The sequence below is a fragment of the Eucalyptus grandis genome, chromosome 3 (assembly GCF_016545825.1).
Source record: "Eucalyptus grandis isolate ANBG69807.140 chromosome 3, ASM1654582v1, whole genome shotgun sequence".
Classification (NCBI taxonomy): Eukaryota; Viridiplantae; Streptophyta; class Magnoliopsida; order Myrtales; family Myrtaceae; genus Eucalyptus; species Eucalyptus grandis.
In genome coordinates, this window is record NC_052614.1 from 27,378,777 (window position 1) to 27,404,218 (window position 25,442).

The window sequence follows — 25,442 nt, forward strand, 5'->3', positions numbered from 1 at the left end:
ACTGCGAACTGGATAACTCTTTATTCTCGTTTCAAAACTCATACTCTTATAAGTTTAACACTTAGTAACAATAATGCATCTTTATTTATAGTCATCTATTTAAATCATGGCATTCGTAGTTCAATAAGCTTAGACTTCTCTAAACTATTAGAGTTATATAATATCTATGTGTTTTTAGTTTTATTCTTTCATCTATCTTCTTTAAGGATTTTTTTTTTTTTTTTTGGGTCCAATCTTTGAGGATTGTTACATAGCGAGTTTCCCCTTATTCAATTATAATGCAAAATTAATTGATCAGGGGAAGGCTTCTATTAGGCCTCTATATATCATTTATCGAACCTAATAACAATATTTCTCTTTAACTCCCGAAAAAAAAGATTGCCAATTAATACTCAATCCTAATTCCCAAGAAAAAAAAAGTGTCGTGCCGTATGTCAAATTTGATGTATGGCTTATGAAATCTTCAAAGAAATATAATAGAGGTCGATATAGATAGGTTGGTAGATGATTTTGGCTGATTAAAACGGTTGGTCCTTCGTTTGGTCTTAATCCAAGTAAAGTAACCCCTCAATTTTTTTGCTCTATTAATTTTGGATCTCAAATCTGCGTTTGATAGGATGAAAAAGGAAAATATAAAAGAAGAATGCGCACTTGATTGGCATTAAGATTTCTGATCAAAGAAAAAATGCAAAGGCCATTCCAATATCGATGACGGATCTTGGACCATAAACAAGAACAATCCGCATGAAGCCAGCGAACAATGATTTCAATCCAACAAGAACAAGTTCTACTCAATCGGTCGCACGAAGGTTTCAAGCTCACGCACTTCTGATTTACTCGGAGAACTGATTCATATGAACTAATATGCAACAAAAAAGAAGCTAGCGAACGTATAACAGGAACAAAAATCGCATACACAAGTATAGACTTCACTCAGACAATTACTCAAACAACTAGCAAGCAGTCCGCATGTAAAACTTATTAAGTAAAACTACACCCAAAGCATCGTGTAAAACTTGAAACGCGTACGCAATCATTGTAGTTGCCTCGAACAAAGTTCAGTTCTTATATAATCAAATTCGCAAGTTCAATGTCTCTATTTCGAAAGAAACAGAGTGTGCACTTTACCTCCTCAAAGCAACCATTAGGGACCAAATCTGAAAAGGAACTTCTGGAAGCTTTGCCGGTGAAGATCGGAGCTGGTAGTGGAGAATCGAACACGAATTAGATTCCTCTCGAACTCTTGGATCTGAAGACAGAGTTGAACGGGACAAACTCAGTGCGATGGTGAAATGGCCAACGGCATTAGCGACGGCCACTGGAATAAGCTAAGAGACGTCAAAAATTGTGATTCGAATCCACGAATCTCTCATCCCATGTGGATTGTTATGCATCCAGTGTGCATGTATGATGCTCTGTTTCCTGGTATGGTTGTCGTTGAGCTCGAAGTGGCCGGCTATGGAGCTAGACCATGGTGAATTCAAGGCGACGGAGAAGGAAATCTCTCCCTTTTGCGATCAGAACCCATTCGTCAGAGCCGGACTTCTAGAAAAACCACATAAATGGCCGATTTTGCTGGAAATTTCGATTAAAAATCAGGTGTGGACAATCACCGTAAATTGATCTCGCAACATTTTGATGACAAATTCCTCCAAGCCTCAAATTTCAGGATTTACTGATCTTCAAGCTTTTTCAAGTGCTAGATGGGAGATCATCTCATCGAGCTATTGGCTTTTCTCACTGCCAATTCATCTCCAGCTTCTTCAAGTGGGATAGATCAGGTAAGCTTCGCAAGGAACTGCAGCATAGGATATCAAGCCTTTCTAGTAATTCCAATCTGTCAAGACCTTCAATCTGAACCAGTTCCGGACAATACCATAGTTCAAAGTCCTCGAGATTTTCTAAGTTAGAAAAGTTGGGCAATGTCTGAAGGAACCAACACATCCTAAGCTGCAAGAGTTCTAGATTCTTCAGTCTTTCAAGCCCGCTGAACTTGCTTGACTTGCAATTGTCCACTCTCAAGCACTGCAACAATGCTAAACCTTCAAGCCCTTGAATATCACAAATCTCATTGTTGATTAGACTTAGCTCCAACAAATTCTCCAAGTTGGAAAGGTCGACAACTTCAAGAAGATGGCACTCACTAATTTTGAGTTCCCTCAAACCAGAGGGAAGCTGCTGAATCTGGCGCAGTTTCTTCTGCTTTCTCAAGTGGGATACATCATGTAAGCTTCGCAAGGAACTGCAACATTGGATATCAAGCCTTTCTAGTGATTCCAATCTGTCAAGACCTTCAATCTGAATCAGTTCTGGACAATACCATAGTTCGAAGTCCTCGAGATTTTCTAAGTTAGATAAGTTGGGCAATGTATGAAGGAACCAACACATCCTAAGCTGCAAGAGTTCTAGATTCTTCAGTCTTTCAAGCCCGCTGAACTTGCTTGACTTGCAATTGTCCACTCTCAAGCACTGCAACAATGCTAAACCTTTAAGCCCTTGAATATCACAAATCTCATTGTTGATTAGACTTAGCTCCAACAAATTCTCCAAGTTGGAAAGGTCGACAACTTCAAGAAGATGGCACTCACTAATTTTGAGTTCCCTTAAACCAGAGGGAAGCTGCTAAATTTGGCGCAGGTTCTTCTGCTTTCTCAAGTGGGATACATCATGTAAGCGCAAGGAACTGCAGCATTGGATATCAAGCCTTTCTAGTGATTCCAATTTGTCAAGACCTTCAATGTCAACCAGTTTCGGACAATCCCATAGTTTGAACTCCTTGAGATTTTTCAAGTTAGATAAGTTGGACAATGTTTGAAGAGAGGGACACATCTTAAGCAGCAAGAGCCGTAGATTCTTCAGTCTTTCAAGCCCGTTGAACTTGCTTGACCTGCAGTTGTACACTTTTAAGCATTGCAACGATGCTAAACCTTCAAGCCCTTGAATATGACAATTCTGATTATTTAATAGACTTAGCTCCAACAAATTCTCCAAGTTGGAAAGGTCGACAACTTCAAGAAGACTGCAATCCCTAATTTTCAGTTTCCTCAAACTGGAGGGAAGATGTTGAATCTGGCATAGGGTCTCGCACTGGATAAGTTCAAGTTCTCTTGCACAATGAAACCAAGCCCCAAATGAGGTTACGCTAGTAATATTCAAAAGTTTCATACGCAATGAGCTGAAAGCGTGGGGTTGTCGCTTTGATTCATAGTAGACAAAGGTTTCATCATTGTCTTTGCCGAAACATAATTCCAGATTTCTTAAGCTCGGAAGGTTCACCCGATTGTAGATCTCTGGAACTTTTCCTACGGCTCTTGAGGACAAACATAGACTTATCAAACTTTGTGGAAGCTCTGGTACATTCTCCACAAAAGTTGCTGTTAATGCCAAAATCTTCAAGAGTGGTAGTCTCCCGATATCACTAGGAATCATCTTTAGATCCACGCAATTGTTTCCATGAATTTCCTCAAGTTTCTCCATCATACCAATAGCCTCGGGTAACTTTCACACATAAGTTCCGTTCATCTTCAACACTTTCAAGCTCTCTAAATTGACGATGGTATTTGGCAACTCTAGATTTTTTGAGTTTGAGATGTCCAGCTCAACTAAACATTTCAACATTCCAATTGCATTGGAAAATTTCTTATCGTACCAACACCACCGTAGAATTAATATTTCTAAGGATAAAAATGTAGAGAGGTCAGGAGTTTCCTCCAACAACAGACAACTTGACAAATCCAGGACCTTCAATCTTGTAAATACCTATCATATGATTATATATATCCAACGAGTTTAACTTATAGAAGTTTTGCGGGACATAAGCAAATATATCGATTAAAGAAGCATTCCACTAAAGTAACCTTATAATCACTCTATATATGCATTCCTAACTTAAGCCAAAACCAATCTTTGTTGCACTTTTTTCATTTCTTCCAATATTGTCCCCACCAATAAATTGAAAAAAGAAGAAGAAGATCTATTCTCTATTACCCCCGTATCAAATAATAAAAAGACAGAATATAGCCAACACTTCTCCTATAAATTATAACATCTCTTTCTAACTTCATCATCCAATTACCGATTTTGTCGCCACACTAGCACTCATCACTCTAAACTTTGCGTCTTTTCCTATGTAAATGTATCTTCTAAATTTCTATATAGAAAATAATCTTACATATCTTCTGACTATCAACTAATTTATATTTGCACTTTACTTTCCTTTTTTTTTTCTTTTTGCTTCATATATTGAACCTTTTGAAGAGAATAATATTCATTTAATAGTATTGATGCTCTAATAAATCAAATTGCATGTTCAGTTTTACTCGCCAATTTTTATTATTTTGCTAATTTCTCTCTATTGTTCGGTTTTTCTTTGGCATCGCATACTTGTATAGTATAGATAGTAGCTACTTATATTTCACTTAGATTTAAACATCTATCGTGACAACTAGTTGGCGTGATTAGGGAACTCAAAATAACATTAATGTTTATAAATTGTTCTTTAAAAAGTAATGAAGTCAATAGATATTAAGCTATGACATTACTTCCATTAGATGATCTAATAATCCTACAAACTACAGAATTCACAAAACATGTATGAATATCTAATCAAGTCATTTTCTTCGTTCATATTGCAATACAAAAATTTAGTTACTATTAACATAGAATGTACATATTACAATGCCCTTTAATCATGCAGCTACAATCAATTTGAATCGAAGAAAGTCATCAGGACAAACTACAGAATTCACGAAACATGTATGAATATCTAATCAAGTCACTTCCTTTATTCATAGTGCAACACAAAAATTTAGTTACTGTTAACATATAATGTACAAATTACAATGCCCTCTAATCATGCAGCTACAATCAATTTGAATTGAAGAAGGTCATCAGGAGAAGAATTGCCATAAATGATATAATAGCAATAACCTAGTATCAATGTAAAACTATAAAATGCAATGCAGATCAATGATCGACAACCAAATCATGATATCTTTTTTATTTTTATTTTTTTGAGAAGTTAACTGTTTGATTAGATTAGGACCAAAAAGAATTGTTTGACTGGGTAAAAATGAAAAATGCAATCTTGAAACATCTACACGTGTCACATTCTCTCCATTAACATAACATAATATCTATGAACACAATATTGAACGAAACGAATAAAAGTGGTCAAGGGTAACATTCTTTCCGTTGACCAATGTGTCTTCAACGGGGATTTACAAGTAGCATTATCTCTTCAATCAAATCTATCACATAAATGTAAAGTAATTGTTTGATTGGATGTACTTCTAGTGAAAACACAACAGTAAGTTTCACCCTTATGGAATGAGGGATTGGAGTCACAAGCCTTCTTCAAGCCAAGATTTGTCGTATGAATTAAGCCAATAAACTTTTTTTTGGTCGGAAAGCCAATAAACTTCAATCAAATAGAGATTTGAATAAAATGACGATCTACAACCTGGTGTGACACAAGAGCTTGTGTGACTGGAAGAAAATATAACATTTTATACTAAATTATTTGCACATGCGTACCTTGAGTTGTGTCCAACCAACCCAATGTTCATCTATTGAGTTCCATGATAATTCAAGGATTAACAGATTTTTTGGGCAAAAGTTCGTTTGGAAAACAATCCCAAGAAAGCCATCTCAATTCTGAAAAGAGACCATCAAAGCATTGGAACAAAACACGAAGAGAATTTTGTCGTGAATTATTTTAGTGATAGTAGTCGTTGCACAAGTTTTAAACTAGACTTATTGAAAGTTCTTTATTTGGGTGATGTGGTCATATAATACAAAATATACTCTAAAGTTATTCACAACTTAGTACAAATGATTCATATTTATCAACATTGTTCATTACTTTACTAAGTAATCCGTTGTATACTATGTCTTTTTCATTTGTATATTTTTACGACATAACTTTATACTTAGAATATTTGCATTTAAAGTTATTCTTAAATTTATTTTCATGCACCAACATTTTTGATAATTCTTATTTACTAATTAATAGACGCATTATAAACCAATCATATACATGATAAACCCAATATATTTGGTAATCAGAGTATTTAGATTTATTCACTATCTCAAATTACAACCATGTTACTATGCTATATAAAGATGTTAATGTGCTGTCCAATGAACATCAATTATTAGTTTAAGTGCGTTAATGAAGTTCTTTTATCTTATCAATGTAAAGGGCAGCATTCCCTATTTAATGTTTAGGGAAGCAGGTAACGAAAAGTTGCCATGGTGTGACTCAATCACAAAACTCCACTCTACGCACTTCTTTAATTATAAATGTGTGTAAATGTACTAGTTACGTGAAGTTACCATAGAAACTTGTTGAGACTGTTTGGTAAAACTTCGCAGCAATTGCTTCAGTTGTAAAAAGTTGGTGTTGCGGTTTTACAAAGTAATTGGAATATGCCTCTCAGTTGCAACTAAGTCAAAGCTATGGAACCTTATAGAAGCTTTTAGAAAGCTGATGCATCCAGCTTTGATGTGCTACAGCTTTAAATTTTACATTGCCACACCTAATGGTTAGAATAGTTTACAATACAAAATTACAACATTAGTGCAATTACAATTCAGCTACCAAAAGAGACATATTTAACATATGCTAAACTAATTTTGTTTTGATATACTTCTAGCTATCAAGAAGCAATTGAGTTTGAAAACATTAAAAGAAGTTGAATATGGAGGTCGGAAAAGGTATCTTAGGGACATCCTTCAACAGCTAAAATCTTCTTTCACTTTAATAATAAGATAACCCTCAACCGGTGTAACGCATGAGCTTGTGTGGAAATAAAAAGGTAAGCAAACGTTGTACCTAAAAAGTTGCCCATACCTTGAGTTGAGTCCAACCATCCCCGCGCTGTGTTATTTTACTCTGTGATAGGTTCAAGATGAGTAGTTCTTTAGGAAAAAAGTGGGTTACTTGCGAAATTGAGGGACAATTCTTCCAAGAAAGCCATCTTAGTTCTGGAAAAACGTCCTTAAAGTCTCCGGAGAGATTTCCGCTCCTCATTTCAAGATATCTTATATTTGGCAATTTCTTAAACTCTTTCGACGTCAAAGAAATCCCATCAAAATCCACACAAATCGCCTCAACAGTTTCAGTTCCCTATAACGATGAAAAAGAGTCTTCCATCAACCCATGTGAAGTACAAAATAAGCAGGAAAAAAATTATATTAGGCAGATTTATGCTATGAAAAAGTTACAAGCGGTTGCACTGAGCTTTACCTTCTCTCTGGTGATCATGTCCAACGCATCTTTAGGATTCCACACTCGCGAACGCTTTCCTGAATTTTTGTAATTTTCAGCAAGTACAATACTCCTAACTAGGTCTTTAAGCTGGTCATGCATCCATAACTCATTCTCCTCTCTAATTTTTACTAAGGACCTTGAAAGTAGGACTTGGATTCCCTGTTCTGGAAACAATCGACAGTCATCCCACATATAAGTTGCATCTCTCTTATTTTTTCCAGCTAGGAAGCAGGCAACATCAAGAAAGATGTCCTTTTCCGTGACATCTAAAGCCTCATAACTTAACCTTAAATGTTTCAGCACATCCTCACAAGGATATATTTCCATCTTTCTTAAAATATCTTGCCACGCTGCCTCTTCTTTTCCACGTAACAATGAACCGATCACTTCAATAGTTAAAGGAAGGCCCTCGGCTCTTGCAATAGCTTTTCTAGATAGTTTGAGAAAGTCACTTGGAGGAAAGATGCTTCCAAATGCATGCTTGATGAACAGTTCTAAAGATTCTTGGCTATTCAGCCCTTCCACTTCATGAATCAAACTATTCTAAAATTTAGACAAAACATCTTTATTTCTCGTTGTAATCAGAATTCTACTTCCTGAACCAAACCATTTCCTCTCTGCTGCTAATGCTCTTAGTTGTTCCCCATCATTTACATCATCAAGGATAATAAGAACTTTCTTTTCACTAAAGTATTTTTTGATCACATTTTTCCCTTCATCAATGCTGGGAATCTCAATTTTCTGTTCCCCAAGGATATCACACACTAGTTTCCTTTGCACACCTAGAAGACCAAAACTCGAACTTTCTGATGCTTGTCGAATATCGTGGATAAAGCTACTACTTTGAAAACGAGCTGACAAATTCTTGTAAATGATCTTCGCAAGAGTGGTCTTGCCTATCCCACCCATACCACATATTCCAATGAGTCTTATCTCCTTAGATTCAACACTCAACAAATCTATAACTTTATCCACTGATTTGTCGATCCCAACTAAAGAATCAAGGAGATGTACTGGAGACACGTCAAGCTTACCAAAAACTTCAAGAGCTATTTGTCGTGTGAGTTCTCCATGGCTGCATATCATTAGAGAGAGTATTATGAAGTTACTGTCAATGATATTGTTGGAGAAATCTTTCCAGAATATTTTGAAGCTGACAAAACGTTTCTATCGGTCTAGTCTGGATATTTGCAGACCTTCTGTTTAGAGTCTGAAGACTTTTTGATCACCAGACTCAGCACTCAAGACTCAAGACTCAAGACTATTCTCATTGACAGTTTTCTAATCCAGTGTCGAAGGCAATTCAGAGCCGAAGTATTTGGTTGAGGATTTAGTCCTATCCTCTGGAGAAGATCTCTTGGCTGGATAAATATAACGGATTCTTTTATTCGTAATCTAGATCGTTTGAAGATCCGATGGTCAACGAAATATTCTTGGAAGGTTCTATTCTTGGAAACCAAGATCCTGATTGTTTGGGCGAACATGATTGATGGGCTATTGTCAGGTTCCTTTAATAGCTTAAATGATCTTCTTAATTGATTTCGTCCAACGGGTAGATTGGAGGAATTCCTTTGGTAAGTGCCAACGGGTATGATGGCATAAAGGAGTATAAAAGGAAGACGTTCTAGTTGCTTTAGTGCGTGATCGATAGAGAAATTCCAGTCGAAGCACCTTGATTATTAGTCGATACATTTTGAGCGAAATTGTATACACAAAGAGTGTCTATACTTGGTGATACCTTGAGCGAGTGTGATAGATCATCTACACCGAGAAATCAAGGAAGATCAACGCTGTAACATCTCTTTGTTCATAGTGGAATCTAGCCAATAGGCTGTCAGTGCAGAAGAGTGGACGTAGGCTTGAATTAAGCCGAACCACTATAAACCGCGTGTTCAATTCTCTCTTTCTTTCACTCAGTCTTACTTTGATTGTTATTTGTCACAAATCTATCAACTGTCTAGTATTGTGCAATTATCAAGAAAAAATCTTTTATATACCTATTCACCCCCCCTCTAGGTACTCATACTAGCTATATCAATTGGTATCAGAGCTAGTGTACTTACTTTATTTGAAGTGTTTTACTTCAGAGTAAAAGATCCATGGCTAGTATGCTGGCACCAGGGCTGGTGGAAGGGCAAAGCAATACCAGACCACCCTACTTTGATGGAAAGGATTACAACATCTGGAAGAACAAGATAAAAGCTTTCCTACGATCAAAGGATCCTCTGGAATGGGACGTTGTAGAAAGAGGAATTACTCCCGGCTGCATCGAGTCTCGAAAGAGGGAAAGAAATTGTTGAGACCAGCGGAATGACTCGGGAAGAGATAATCAAGAGATAAGCACTCGATGCAAAAGCAATTTACTCTTTATATTGTGCTTTGTCACCAACTGAATATAACAGAATATCTTCTTGTGTTACGGCAAAGAAGTATGGGACAGATTACATATCACCTATGAAGGAGCAGTCAGTGAAGGAGACCAGAATTAACATTCTCCTCGGTCAATATGAAGCCTTCAAAATGAAACCAGGAGAATCTATAACTGACATGTTTAGTCGTTTTACAGATATTGTCAATGGTCTTGAGAATCAAGGACAAAAAATTTCTGATCCCATAAAGGTAAACAAGCTACTACGTGAACTCTCCAAGGATTGGAATCATATAAAGACTTCAATAAGAGAGACGTAAAGAATTATGCCACTATCGTCGACGAGCTGATTGGAACTCTTGATCTTATGAAGTGGAACGAATTAATGAAGACGAAGATCCAAAAGATAAGAAATCCATTGCATTAAAATCAAATGATGATTCGATGATACAGATTCTGAAGATGATGGGACGATGAGGAGCTTGCTCTTATGATAAGAAGATTCAGAAAGCTGAATAGAAAAGGAAGAAGGTTCAACTCAAAGAAACAAAGTTTCCAAAGACAGACCAAGTCTCGGTGATGATGAGGAACCAAGCAAAGATGTAGTTTGCTTCGAATGTAAGAAAAATGGACACATCAGACCCAACTGTCCTCTTCTAAAGAAGAAGAGAGGAAAAGCTGAAAAGTTTCGTAAAGCTCTCAAAGCTGAAACATGGAGTGATATAGAGTGTGAAGAAAGTGATGAAGAATATGCCAACATGTGTCTGATGGCACAATCAGACTCAGACTCGGATCCCCGAATTAGACTCGAGACAGCGAATTTGAGGCAAGTAATTTTAAAATTCCTGTCAAAGTTTCTAAATACATTGATGAAGCTGTGTTTTAGTCTTAAGACTTCTCTCAAAAGAATTTCGAACTTAAAAAGGAAAACTCAGCTCTAAAACAAAAGGAAAATGTTTTAGAAGAAAGAATTAAAAGTTTAGATTTGAATGTTTCCACTCTTAAAGAAAATGAAGATAATCTTTTGAAAGAAAATGCTCTTTTAAAAATGGACTTATCAAATACTTCAAAGAAATTTTCAATAGGGTCCGAAAAACTTGAAAAAATTCTTTCAGCTCAAAAACCTTATTTCAATAAGTCCGGTCTAGGTATGACAGCGAAACAATTCCCTTGATTGATTTTCCTAAAGTAAAAGAAAGAATTAAGAAAAGACCGTCGAGAGAGGCTTACAAAAATCATTTCAAGAAAGTTTTTGTAAAGTCTCGTAGGCGAAATGCCCTCGGGTGTTCAAAGTGTAACAGTCATGATCACTTTGAAAAGAGTGTCCTATGGTTTGGAAACTGTTAAGAAAGTATGGGCTAATAATGTTTATCTTACTAACACCAAAGGACCCAAGAAAATTTGGGTACCAAAGAAAGCTTGAGACTCTCTTTTAAATGCAGGTCTCCGTCAAGAAAAATGTAAAGTGGTATCTTGACAGTGGATGTTCAAGACACATGACAGGAGACTCAAATTGCTTCATAAAGCTTATTCAAGTAAATGGTGGAAAAGTTTCATTTGGAGGAAACAGCAAAGGAAGTATTGTGGGATTTGGAATGTGAAAATTGGAAATCTCACAATAAGCAATGTTTCTCTAGTGGAAGGACTCAATTATAATCTTCTCGGATTAGCCAATTGTGTGATATTTTGGTTTCAAAATCTCCTTTCAAGAAGGAATATGTTCTGGAATCAGTAAAGACTCTAATCAGTCTTTCATGGGTCGAAGACATGGAAATATCTACCTCTTAGACGTGAAACCAAATGAATCGCAATGCCTAATCTCAATTCAAGATGAAGCAAGCTTATGGCACAGAAAGCTTGGTCATGTCAACATGAAGCAATTAGCCAAAATCTCATCAAAGCAGCTTGTTCGAGGTCTACCCAAATTACCATACCAAAAGTCCGATCCATGCACACCATGTATTGGGAAAGCGGGTAAGAAATTCATTTAAGCCAATAAAGCATGTCTCTACTAATCATGTACTACAGTTGCTGCATATGGATCTCTTTGGACCAACCAGAACCTAAAGCATTGGAGGTAAGAAATATTGCCTAGTAATTGTGGACAATTACTCCCGCTTTACTTGGGTATATTTCCTTGCAAGTAAGTTGACGAAACCTTCTCGTATTTTGAAAAATTTGCTAAAAAGGTTCAAAATGAAAAAGGATGTGTTATCTCAAGTATAAGAACATATCATGGAGGTGAATTTGAAAATCAAGATTTTACAAAATTTTGTGATGAATCTGGCTTTAAGCATATGTTCTTTCTCCATATACTCCAGAGCAAAATGGAGTTGTGGAAAGGAAGAATAGATCTCTTCAAGAAATGGCTAGAACTCTTTTAATTGAAAGTAAGATTTCTTCACGATTTTGGGCTCAAGTTTGTTTCAACAGCGTGCTATATCATCAATAGAGTCTTCTTAAGACCTATTCTAGAGAAAACCCCTTATGAGTTATTCAAAGGTAAGAAGCCTATTGTTTCATACTTTCATGTGTTCGGTTGCAAATGCTTTATTTTGAAAAATGCAAAAGATCGAGTTGGTAAGTTTGAAGAAAGATCGAGATGAAGGCATCTTCCTTGGATATTCTACATCAAGCAAAGCCTACGAGTCTATAACAAGAAAAGCCGGTCTGTGGAGGAGTCAATGAATGTCAAATTTCAAGACTCTATGCAAGATGAATCCAGTCTGACTCATCATGAAGAGTCAACCTACTCCAGGACCCTCCAAAGCTTATAACTCAAGAAGCATCTCAGACTCTGGAAGATCAGCACCAAGCTGTTCATGAAGATTCAAATAAAGAAAGAGATCATCAACCAGACAAATCAACCAGTAACTGGAAACACAAGTCCAGTCATCCCAAAGATCTCATTATCGGCGAAATAAATGAAGGAATCCGCACCAGATCTAAAAGGCGTGAAGAGTCTAGTGCTGTAGCTCTTATTTCTGAAATTGAGCCAAAGAGCGTAGAAGAAGCTTTATCTGATGAAAGCTGGATTGAAGCTATGCAAGAAGAGCTCAGACAGTTCAACATTAATGATGTATGGGAATTGACATCCAAACCAAAAGGTAAAACTGTTATTGGAGCTAAATGGGTGTTCAGAAACAAGATAAATGAGAAAGGAAAAGTCATACGAAACAAAGCAAGACTCGTGGCTAAAGGATACACGCAAGAAGAAGGAATAGACTATGATGAGACTTACGCACTAGTAGAAAGGTTAGAAGCTATTCGACTATTACTTGCGTTTGCTTGTTATAAAAATTTCAGGTTATTCCAAATGGACGTCAAAAGTGCCTTCCTAAATGGATTTATCCATGAGGAAGTTTACGTGGAACAACCACCAGGGTTTGAAGACCCAAATAGGCCAGACTCAGTCTTCAGACTGAAAAATGCCTTGTATGGTTTAAAGCAAGCACCTCGAGCTTGGTATAACAGACTAAGTAAGTTCTTAATACATAATGGTTTTGTCAAAGGTAAAGTAGATACTACTTTATTTATCAAAAAAGGAAAACAAAAGCTTTTTACTTGTTCAAATATATGTGGATGATATTATTTTTGGATCCCTTAATGAAAGTCTATGCAAGAAATTTTCAAAGTCTATGCAGGATGAGTTTGAAATGAGTATGATGGGAGAGTTAACATTCTTTCTCGGGCTTCAAGTGAAACAACTGGAGGAAGGAACTTTCATTCATCAAGAAAAGTATGCAAATGATCTTGTCAAAAGGTTTGGACTGGAAAAGTGCAAAAAGACCGACATACCAATGTCATGTTCTTTGAAGATAGACAAAGATGAAGAAGGGAAGAAAGTTGATCAAAAGCTGTACAGGGAGCATCATTGGTTCACTTCTTTTTATCTTGCTTCTAGACGACATTTTGTTGAGTGTTTGCATACGTGCTAGGTTTCAATCGGATCCTAGAGAATCCCCTCTCAATGCTGCGAAACGTATTATTAAATACGTTGCTTCATCTTCAAGCATCGGTCATTGGTATCCTAAGAAAGGAGACTTTAATCTTAAGGATATTCGAGACACGAGATCGGCTGGTTGCGAGTCGATAGAAAGAGTACTTCGGGAACTTGTCGGTTGCTTGGAACGGGACGAGTGTCTTGGTTTTCAAGGAAACAAAGAACTGTGGCTCTCTCAACAACAGAAGCAGAGTATGTAGCTCTTGGAAGCTGCTGTTTGCAAATTCTATGGATAAAACAACAGCTACAAGACTTTGGGATTGAAGACTCATGCACAGAGATCAGATGTGATAACACCAACGCAATCAATCTCACTAAAAATCCAATCCTTCATTCAAGAGCAAAGCATATAGAGATTCGACATCACTTCATTAGAGATCATGTTCAAAATGGAGAAATCTTGATTCAATTTGTTGATTCAAAAAGTCAATTAGCGGATATATTCACAAAGCCTTTGGAGAAAAATCAATTCGATTTTATCCGTTCCAGACTCAACATTTTGAAGCTTGAAGAAGTTAAAGTCTAGAGACTCTCCAACCCTCAGACTCAGACATTCATGGCTATAGACCGTAAGTTGTTATTATATTCAAACTCGAAAAGGTACAATCTTTAGTTCAATTAATTTATAGTTTCCGTGAAAAACGGAATCTTGTCTTTTCAAAAGGATTAACTTCTATTTGGCAGTTAATGATTTTAAAAAGGAGGTGTCTATTCACTTTCCTTGTGCCGATTGATCTTTCCTTTTTTAAACTGACTTATATATAAATAGTTTTCTTTTTCGCCTAATCTTCAAAACCCTAAAAAGGCATTCTCCTTCCAATCCCTGTCTCTACTTCGTGTTCATCTTCGAGAAAGTTGTAATCTTTTCTTGGGAAAGCGAGTAAAAGAATCTTTCAACGACAAGGAAGGATGTCTTCTTTGAGGAAGTCTTCAAGAATCGCGAATAGGGGACCACAGAGAATGAGGGAGGGGCCTACCCATTTCGATCTCACCGAAGAAGAAGATCTATCGAGTCAGCAACAGAGCCCGATTCACTCTCCACCACGTCACTCATCACCATCTACCCCACAAGGTGCGGGTCATCAACCAGAGGAAGAAATAATCGAGGAAGCAGACCCTGTAAGAGTCCAAAGACCCTCTTTTATTTACAAACTTTATTGTGCGATGAAGAGCATTAGGACTCCGTTGAACTACGTGGATGATTTTCTTAAAGATAAGAATTATGGGAATGAGTATATCTTTTTGCGACGGATGGAGGATTTGGGAATTGCTCCCAAAGGAAAGGCTGAGGAAGCACTTGCGAACATTCCAAGTGACCCTCGTATATCGGGACCGATTCCGACTGACGGGAATGATAATGATAAAATGTTCAGTGATTTTCAACCTAGAATGGGTGTTGCTGCTAAGGTGAAAGGAAAAAGAATGGAGTTGTTTAAATTGAAGGAACAGGAGAATATGTTCTTCAGATTGTTGAAATGAGGGGTGATAAACCCTAGGAGTGTTGATTTCGATTTCTTGGATGCCATTAATGTGAACTTAAGGGAGAAGTTCAATCTGCTTCAACTTAAGCAATTTTGCACCGATACCACAGACGGTTATGCGCAATTGACAGCATACTTATATTCAAATCTTAGTTTTTTAGATGCGAATAGAATATCATTCAGTGTTCGAGACCAAGACTATGTGGTAGATGTGGACATGTTGGCTGACATAATTGGAGTTGAACGAGGACGCTATCAACCGATCAAAGTTTCAATTGCTCATGCCTCATTGGAGCTTGTCAAAGATAGGGATACAGAGGGAAGAATTATCTATTCAAGGATGCGAGCCATCAACATCTTGCTTCACAAAATTGTGATCAACTGTATTAGGCCCAAGTCTACATCCAAGACTGACGTGTCTAATTCCGAGGCAAAATTGATGTACGCGATTAACTCAGGATCTTCAGAGCAATGGCGAAGGACAAAGGCCAATTGCCTTACCAAGGTCTTGTGACCAAGATCTTCAGACACTTGAATATTGAACCTCCACATACTCTTTGTGTTCGACCATGCGACAAAATAATGGTAGGTTTGAAAATGCTGACAAAGATGCGTCTGAAAGAGCTTTCCAAGGTAATGGAGAAGTTCAGAGTGAAGACTCCAGTACCTTCTGCTTCAAAGAGAAAAGGGAAGGAGCCCATTGGTGCCCCATCCAAAAAGAAAAGAACTCTCATCTTGGAGGATGAAGATGAAGAGGAAGATCTCACTATCTCTGCCTTGATAAGTACCAGACGTTCTGTACCTGAATCGACGGAACATCAGAAGAAAGGGAAAGAAGCAGAAGAACAGAGAGAAGAAGAGGAGCAAGCCAAGAACAGAGAAGAAGAAGAGCAGCGAGAGAAGGAGAAAGTAGCTGAAGAAGAAGGAGAAGAAGAGAAAGAAAAGTCTGCAGCTGAAGCTGGAAAGAAGGGGAATCAAGATGCAGAAGAGCGTGATGATCACTCTTCCCCATTTGAGGTCCTAGAGACAGGGGGAGATGGCGAGCAAGGAAGATCTACACCACATGCTGCCAACAGTGAAGGTCTAAGACGCTCACCAGCAGATCCAGAAGATTTTCAGGCTTCTCAAATGCCTGAAGAAGGACATGATACGTCAACACCAAATCTACAAGATTATACAGAAGCTCCATCGTCTGCATTCACTCCATCCGAGAGAGCACATGCGAGTACACAGACGGACAATTCAACAGATTTTCGTCGTATCCTTGATGTTCTTATGGAAATGCGGGGTCAAATCTATGCTCTGGACTGTGAAATTCAAGTCATGAAGAATGCTGGACAAGCATCTTCGATTACCCTGGAGGATAAAATGAAAGACCTCGCTCTACAAATTCAAGCCAATGCTAAAGGAGAAGAGGTAGCTCATCTAAGGGAAGACTTGAAGAGGTTGGAAGGCATAGTCCGGTCGATGGGAGATTTCCGGATCGTGCGCATCCCAAACGGACGACTCTTTTCTCACATTTTTAATGATGACAAAAAGGGGAGAATTGCAATTTGAACTTTAAACTTTGACTTTTTTTGTGATTGAATATGTTTGTTTTTAGTATAACTTGAGTGAACTTGGGTGTGAACTTGAATTTGGTGACTTGGGTGTAGATTTTGATGCTTGACTGTTTGCATTTATATCAAGTGTTGTTGTATGGTATACTCATGAAAGACTAACCAATTTTCGTGGATGCGAGTACGGTAGATTTATTAATCTTTATGAGATAGCCATATTACTTGAGAAATGTTTTGCGGGTCAAAGTTGTTCAAATCTACGGGAAAGTTTTGTCACCATCAAAAATGGGGAGATTGTTAGAGAAATCTTTCGAGAATATTTTGAAGCCGACAAAACGTTTCTATCGTCTAGTACGGATATTTGCAGACCTTCTGTTTAGAGTCGAAGACTTTCGATCACCGGACTCGGCACTCAAGACTCAAGACTCAAGACTATTCTCATTGAGTTTTTCTAATCCGGTGTCGAAGGCAATTCGAGCCGAAGTATTTGGTTGAGGATTTAGTCCTATCCTCTGGAGAAGATCTCTTGGCTGGATAAATATAACGAATTCTTTTATTCGTAATCTAGATCGTTTGAAGATCTGATGGTCGACGAAATATTCTTGGAAGGTTCTATTCTTGGAAACCAAGATCCTGATTGTATGGGCGAACATGATTGATGAGCTATCGTCAGGTTCCTTTAATAGCTCGAATGATCTTCTTAATTGATTCCGTCCAACGGGTAGATTGGAGGAATTCCTTTGGTAAGTGCCAACGGGTATGATGGCATAAAGGAGTATAAAAGGAAGACGTTCTAGTTGCTTTAGTGCGTGATCGATAGAGAAATTCCAGAGTCTGAAGCACCTTGATTATTAGTCGATACATTTTGAGCGAAATTGTACACACAAAGAGTGTCTATACTTGGTGATACCTTGAGCAAGTGTGATAGATCATCTACACCGAGAAATCAAGGAAGATTAATGCTGTAACATCTCTTTGTTCATAGTGGAATCCAGCCAATAGGCTGTCAGTGCAGAAGAGTGGACGTAGGCTTGAATTAAGCCGAACAACTATAAACCGCATGTTCAATTCTCTCTTTCTTTCACTCAGTCTTACTTTGATTGTTATTTGTCGCAAATCTATCAACTGTCTAGTATTGTGCAATTATCAAGAAAAAATCTTTTATATACCTATTCACCCCCTCTCTAGGTACTCATACTAGCTATATCAGATATGAGTTAGCCACAAAATGTGGGATATAAAGAGAAAGAAATAATACATGACTTTCCAAATCGATTCACTCATTGTGATAAGATAAAATGGATATTATATAGGTGATGACCAAGACCACGAAATGAAAAATAATCCCTTCCAATATTCATCACATATTTTTTTTTTATTGGGAACCGAAACAGGGGGCCGTTCCAGGTTTTCTGGAATTGGAAATTGAACTAGTCCACCAAGTAACCGGTTCGGAACTGAACCAGCCCCTTATGTTTTCTTCTTTGTTTTGCTGTTTTTTTTTTTTTTCAATTCCCTATATAAGTAAACTTTTAATTCACATTTTCTATTGTAACTGGTAACTTTAAGAACCAACCTTTTCATATTATAATCTCACATAACAATTGAGCTGTGAGGCGAGAGATAGAGAGAGTCGAGAGATTAAGCATTGTTTTGATTCATTGTGGGGGCTGGGAATGAGTTGAGTTTTAGTGTGGGTGTGGGCTCTCTTATGCTTGAGTTTAAGGTGGGCTGGGCATGGTCGTTCTAAGTCCCACCTAGATTTATAGTTGCAATATAAAAGCTAATCTGCATAGTCGTTTTGAGTCTAACCTAGAATCGTATCACATGACAATAATCAAGATTTGATGTGTTTACACTACACGATGCTAACTGATTGAATCTTAAATCTACCTACTATAAAAACTAATCTTATCAGGGACCCTCCTTGAAATTAATTAATTCATGCTTAGAAGCAAATCTCTTGATTTTCCCTATATTCTACGGCGTGGCATTATTCCATTGCCCTAAAAGTTGCGAACTCAAGGACGGTGAAAAGGCCAAACAATTCTTTCTCTTACAGACACATCCGAGAACCTTTTGGCGACTTCCTCAAACCACCCTGAAGATTTTGGATGGGAGAACTTGTTGGACAGCGAACTTTCTTAGTAAATTCATGTTAAGTATTTTAAAAAAAAAGATACATAATTCACCCAAAAAAATTCTGATGTAGAAATTGTTAATATACTGAATTACATGGTATGATATATATGGGCGTTTAGAATTTTGGGGAATTGTTTGAGGGTCTCGTATACAAATTGTTTCGGTCACACACCACAATTTTTTCAAAAATAAATTTTCTATAGACTGGTTCAAAGTTGATTCTATCCAAGAACCAATATGGTCCATTAGTACTCTTCGAATCAAGTTAGTCAAAGGATAGCTCAATCAAAACTAGCTACCGGTGGAAAGAAATTACAAGACCTGTCCCGACCCAGCCCATATCCAATCTAGACGGATTGGTTCGTGTTATGAAGCTCGAAAAACATTATTCAACGGGTCCTCGCTTCAAATCTGAAAAACACAAACCGACCACTTTCTAATTGAAAAAAAAAAGACTACGAAATTAAACCAGATCTGAAAGTGGAAAAGGAAACAGACTTGGGGAAACAGCAATATCTGAAAGAGGGTGAGGAAGTAGAGCACCAAAATAGATGAAAAAGTTTACAATCTGCAAGTGGAGCCATCAATGGGCGTCCACCAGCCGCAGAGAGACATTAGGAACAAATAGATCTACTAGTATGAGGTCACCTCGCCATGATGATCTGTCTCGAAGTTTTCCACAATTGAGCATGGACTGTCTCGGGAAGATCAGCGGAGTCCAACACCATTAGAGCAAGCCAAAGACAGCTATTCTTCGACTCTCTCTCTCCCTTTTTGTCAATTAGGGTATGTTTGGTAACGTTTCTGTTCAAAAATTGTTTCGGGGAGCAGAACTAGAAACTATTTCTGTCCTGTGGAATAATTTTTTAACAGAAGAACACGTTTGGTAAACTTGTATAATTTATGTTTTTGGAATAGAAAAAGAACAGAAACGCGTTTGATAAACTTGTATAATTTTTTTTCTTTTACTTTTTAAATATTTTTATTTTTTTCTTTTTTTCTTTTTTTTTTTTCCTTTTTCTTTTTTCTTCCTTTTGGCAAGTCGCCGGCCTTGGCCATGGCTAGCGGCCGGCCAATGAGGGCCGACGGCCTCGCCTTAACTAGGCGAGCTTAGCTCGCCCGGATCTGGTGAGGCCAACCTCACCCAGCCACCGGCGAGGCTCTCAGCTCGCTGGGGGCCGGCAACACTCCGGCGAGGTCGCCGGCCCTCGACAGCCGGTTGCTAGCCATGGCCAAGGTCGGCGACTAGCCAAAGAAAAAGAAGAAGAAAAGAAAGAGGAAAAAAATAAGAAAAAGAAAATTTGTTTATTGGAAGTGTTCCGAAACAAGAAATAAGTTTTCTCGTTTCTTGTTTTGTTCCAAATTTGTTCGAGAACAAAAAATAGATTTCGAACAAAAACGCAAGAAACGCATTTCTATTCTTTTTTTTTTCCCCTGGAACAAAAAAAAACAGAAATTGTGTTCATAAAAAAAAAAAAAAAAAAAAGGAACACAAACATGCAGTACCTTAGAAGCAGATAAGCTGCTTGCTTCGTTCTATCCTTCTTTCGCATTTTTTTTTTAAAGTTTTTTCATAGGAGTTACAGTGTGTAAAAGTGAAAAGTCCAAATAAAAATTTTGGCTATTCAAATTATAATGAGGATTCAAGCATAAGAAACGGAGAGAAAATGGAAGTTGGAATTGAGTGAGTTAACATACCCTGTGTTTTTGGTTTCCCATCCTGCAATTTCAGTAACTTCCTTGAGGGCCTCCTTCCAGCCCTGCACAGTCTCAGCTCCACGTTCTTCTTCATGCTGAATCAATGCATCTCTATATACTCCAGGTTCAAGCTTCACAACAGAAGGTTCCACGTCATAGAATATGGGCTTGACCTCCAGTCCATGGTCTTTCTTACACTTCATCATGTGTTCCAGCTCGCGTAGGCACCACCAACTAGAGGCATAGCCTTTGGAGAAGATGGGAATGCAGATTTTCGAATTATCGATGGCTTGGAAAATCTCATGTCCGATCTCTTCACCAACGTCGATCCCCTTTTTATCTATGAAAACACGGATACCCTTATCTAATAGGGCATAATAGAGGGTATCCGTGAAGTTAGTATGAGTATCCGGTCCTCGAAAGCTCAAGAACACATCGAACAAAGCTCCTGATGTGCCGTTGCTAGTGGATCCAATCTCCGGAGAAGAGCTCCTTTTTCTTTTCATCTTAGCCGTGTTTGCTAAAATTCTGAAAGCAAATCACAAAAGATTACATGCTTCAACAGGCGCCAACGAGCAATGGTCAGGCAGGTAAGCGAGACTCAGTTTCCATTTCCGTCCTGTCGCGGCATTTGATCGAGAGAATATGCATATATATGATTGAAGGTGGCCTAAGCCCCCACAAATGACTGGTGAGATGGGACGAGAATAAAATGAAATGTCTTGAGATATGTAACTCTACACGTGGAGTCGCACGTCTCGGGATGCTGGGAAATGCAACTCCTGCAAGTTTATATAAGTTTGTGACTTGCGAAATTGGGTTTCTATTTTCCGATTTCCATGGCTCACCAGAGTCAGAGTCAAAGTCTAAGTAAACCGAAAATAAGGACGGCAAGTTGACGTTATTGTATTGCTCTAGAAACGGTATATTAAATCAAATGTGATGATTAAGTTTTATCTTTTTTTCCTAATTTATGGTAAAGTAATATTTCTAATTAATGTTAAGGGAAAGGGAGGAGAAGGAACTTTTGTGATTATGCAGTTCAATTAATAAGCTCCATTTTACCTTACTTTCTTATTATTGATAGATGTAAGTGTATACATAGTTTGGTTTAGCAAATGATGCATAATAAACTAGACTAAAAAGAGGTAGTCCTCATGATCACTGATCAGAGTCAGCTGAGTGTTTTTAGGACTTGTTTGTTTGTGTTTTTTAGAAAGCAAAACTTTTTTACTGACTTGTTAAAATTTAATACTATGTAAATTACTTATCAATTTTTATGTGCTGTGAAAATTTTATATATTTCAAGGGAAAATGTATAATTATGTCGGAAATAAAGATAAACAAAGCATAAAACATAAAAATTTACCAATGCAAGCTGGAAATTAGTTTTCATTATTTTTAATTTTGCTAGTAATAGCATAAAGCTTGAAATCCACTACCGGTGGTGAACTATATCATTCTCATTTTTTTTTTGTCAGAATATCATTGTCTTTTAATTGGAATGTTTCATCTTTTCCCCTTTTCCTTTTTTTCTCTTAATTTTATTTTTCGGAAAGGTTATAAAAAAAAGTGTAAGGTGACATGTTATTGAAGCAAAGGAAAAAATTTTTACTTTTGTTGGCTGTGGCTGACGAATCAGAATCACCATGTAGTGATTGCTAGCCAGGGTCCCACCGAAGCCAAGTCAACATAATTTAGTGGAAGTCGAAGTCTAAGTAAACTAAAAATATAAAACACCTGTATCTAAAAGAGGAAAAGAAAAGATAATTGACATTAAGATTTCTGATATAAAAAAAAGGGAAAAATTAGATAATTACCAAAAAAAGAGAGAGAGAGAAAATTGCTCCTAGCGAATAGCGTCAGCCTTCAGAAGCAAACCTACTATTCTATGATAGGATGCTTTGAGTGGCCTGATCTGTATGGTCATAGTCATGAACCAAGTGCTGCTTTTTTTTTTTTTTTTTTTTTCAGTTACGTTATAGTACTATTATAAGTCAAAAGCAACAAGAAAATAAATCTAAAAAAAAAAAAACTGGATTGTTGACTATTTCAGGTACTCTTTAAATTTAATTAGATATGCATTTCTAAAAGAAGATTGGGAAAATAGAAGTTTATGAAACTTTGTTAACCCATATTCATTTAGGCTCGATGATTTATTTATGTAATCATTTATTGAATTAAAATTTACATACAAGGAAAATTAAAATTATTATCAAATTGTAAAATTTGTTAATGCAATCCATAACCCGGATTGAATTGTCGAAATAGGGAATTTCCTAACATGGAGAAGCCTAAAAATCTCAAACAATTCAAGATTGGTATCGAATAATATCAAATTAGATAATCAATGGTTGCAAACTAGCCTCTAGGCAGCAAATAATCAAATCGAATTGGTTCGAGAAAATTACCTAGTTTGAAGTATTTGTTTCCAAGAGTCGGGACCGGCAACAGGGAGCTTTAGGGCGACCAGCTAGGAGGAACGTCAGGACCAAAGCAGCAACGACGGCGATTCAGCAAGGACGCAGCAAATTGCAGACAGGTTCGCTAGAACAAAAGATGCAACGGTGAAGGTTTGTTGGTCGGACACTGCTCGGCGGCGACGGTGTAAGTTCGATCAACGCTAGTCTGGTCTGGGCAACCTGCGAAAAGAAATCAAACGTAGCAGAGGAAACAAAACAGCAAGCGGTGGCGTCAAGTCAGGCCGGGATGCCGCCTGGAATCACCGGAAACCGCCAGGGACTGTTGCTGTGGCGTTAGAATAAGTCGGCAAAGCTGCTGTCGCGGCTGCAGCAGGACGTGCCGAGAGCGACGGAGCGAGCCAGCAAGCGAGGTAGAGGCGGGGCGATGGGCAAGCCGGCGGCGAGCGCGGTGACTGGTGAGGGGCGGCGAAGGCAGCGTTCGCAGAAGGACAGGAGCAGGAGATCAACACCGGCAAACAAGGTCTCGAGAAATTAGACGAGAAAGCAAACCAGACCGCCAGACGAAAGCAGCAGACTCCGAGAAATTAAACCAAATCGGCTGAACAAGAACCCCTATGGACGATGAGCAGTCACCTTTCTTTCTCCTTTTCTCTCAAATCGTGAGCCGTCCTCTCTAGGTGTTGCGTGTTTGAGGGCTGTGAAGAAGCTGCCGTCCTAATGCTCCCATCTCTTTCTATAGTGTTTCTTTCTACATTTTTTTTTCCTGGGAGCCATCAATCTCACTTTTCTTGTTTTAATACAAATATATATTACTATCGATATTCCTTTCCTTCTCAAACCACCGCGGAAAGTTCCCAGAATTTGCTTCAGATATTCTTCGTCGTTGACCGAGCAACTACATTGGGTCTGATCTTTCCTTTTTTTTTTTTTTTTTTTATTTTAAGAACTTGTTGATTTTATGAAATATGAATGATTTGAAAAATATTTTCTAAAAAAATATCATTCATTTCATTTAAATTAATTAATTAATAAAAAAACATTTTTATTATCAATAAATATTTATGACTTAACATTTATGTGAATGATAAAAAGAATTTATTAATTCATTTTTATAAATAATATAAATAATTATTTTTAGATAAATATTTTTAAATTATTCATTTTTCATTAAACAAATGAAAACTATATTATTTTTTTTTCTTTTGTGGTTTCCTACAATGTGCAAGACCACGACACTTCTTCTTCTTTTCTCCAATCTTGCCACGATGTTGTTGTGAAAGACATTCCTGCAATGTCCTTCGAAATTTTTTTATTAAGATATTGTCTTCATTCCCCCTGAATTTACTCTAACAAATTTAAGTTTTCCACCTTGGCACTTCTTCCATTTATAAATTTTGGCCACTTACTATGAGCTTGGCCAAATCTAATTAATGCATGAAGAATATGTATTTAAAGGTGCATTTGTTTCGCAAAAAAAATGAATGATTTAGAACACATTTTCGAAAAAATGATTGTCTGAATCACTTACCAAAATGAATAAATGAAAATATTTTCATCATCTATGTATAGAATTAAACTGTCATCAACAACGAAAGCATTTTTTATTGACTAATTATTTCAAAACAACACAAGCAATCATTTTTTAAAATGTTTTGCAAATTATTCATTTTGTGTAAAACAAACAAAGCCTAATATGCAAAATGCAATTATTGATTTTTGTTAGGGATTGGGATCGATTTATAAATTTTTTATGTAATTAATAATTAATTGGATTGCCAAAATTTGTGTTTCGACAATAAATAAGCTACCAATAAATCTTTATCCAAAGTGCGTTCACCACCAACTATAGCAGCATCATCAGCTGAAATTTGTCCATTTTTAATGCATTAAGCCCGTAGAACTTGGGATTTTTTTTTTTATGCATACAAGTATTTTTGTTGGAACATAAGTGTTAGGAAAATAGAAATCTCACAAAAAAAAAAAAATCACTTGTACAGTGGTCATATAAAGTCCTAGTTTGAGGAAAAAGTATAAACAACTCCTTTTTCTTTCCATCTTCTATTAAAATTCTGAAAGCGAATTACAACATATAAAATTACACTACATTTTATAGTGACTACGAGACTTGGATGATGGAAAACGCAGTATGATGCATTTCAAGGAAGTTGCAAGAACCCCGTACGAGCAATGGTAGGAAAGCGACTCGCTCGGCACATGGTTTGGGTCTTGAACTTCCGACCACATGCTTTTGTCTTTTGCAAGTTAAATATTATCCCACCGAACGTCCAGTGGACGACTAAAATGATTAATTTCTTAAGATTTCAATCTTACCAGAAATATATCTCACCACCTAGGTATCTCTAACGTAGTAATTCTTGCAATAAATTTTGTCATATTAAATTACCAATTAATTTTGCTTACCAACTCTTGTTTGGATTACTACTTTTTCTTTGTATCAATTAGAAGCCCTTCTAATTACCAATGCTATTTAAATA

At 37.1% G+C, this 25,442-nt stretch overlaps 2 protein-coding genes across 2 annotated transcripts; both read right to left on the minus strand.

Annotated features, from left to right (window-relative positions):
• Positions 1 to 1,737: 1,737 nt before the first annotated feature.
• Positions 1,738 to 3,477, minus strand: LOC120291774 (putative adenylate cyclase regulatory protein). Its single transcript, XM_039309505.1, has 2 exons — positions 2,733 to 3,477; positions 1,738 to 2,567 (listed from the first exon to the last, which is right to left on the minus strand). The coding sequence occupies exons 1-2, from the start codon at positions 3,475 to 3,477 to the stop codon at positions 1,738 to 1,740; spliced, it is 1,575 nt and encodes a 524-aa protein (XP_039165439.1).
• A 3,436-nt stretch (positions 3,478 to 6,913) lies between these two features.
• Positions 6,914 to 23,608, minus strand: LOC104437140 (disease resistance protein RUN1). Its single transcript, XM_039308527.1, has 4 exons — positions 22,936 to 23,608; positions 20,525 to 21,052; positions 7,250 to 8,348; positions 6,914 to 7,129 (listed from the first exon to the last, which is right to left on the minus strand). The coding sequence occupies exons 2-3, from the start codon at positions 21,028 to 21,030 to the stop codon at positions 7,817 to 7,819; spliced, it is 1,038 nt and encodes a 345-aa protein (XP_039164461.1). The 5' UTR covers positions 21,031 to 21,052; positions 22,936 to 23,608; the 3' UTR covers positions 6,914 to 7,129; positions 7,250 to 7,816.
• Positions 23,609 to 25,442: the final 1,834 nt, after the last annotated feature.

Bases quoted from the DNA above. Each gene is read 5' to 3' on its own strand.
- LOC120291774 (XM_039309505.1), bottom strand. From the start codon at position 3,477: ATGGAGAAACTTGAGGAAATTCATGGAAACAATTGCGTGGATCTAAAG. The intron at 2,568-2,732 runs GTCTTGACAAAT...ATCTTCTTGAAG, and splicing joins GAAACTGGTTGACATTGAAG to TTGTCGACCTTTCCAACTTG.
- LOC104437140 (XM_039308527.1), bottom strand. From the start codon at position 21,030: ATGAAAAGAAAAAGGAGCTCTTCTCCGGAGATTGGATCCACTAGCAAC. The intron at 8,349-20,524 runs GTATGTTAACTC...AATGATATGCAG, and splicing joins TGGGAAACCAAAAACACAGG to CCATGGAGAACTCACACGAC.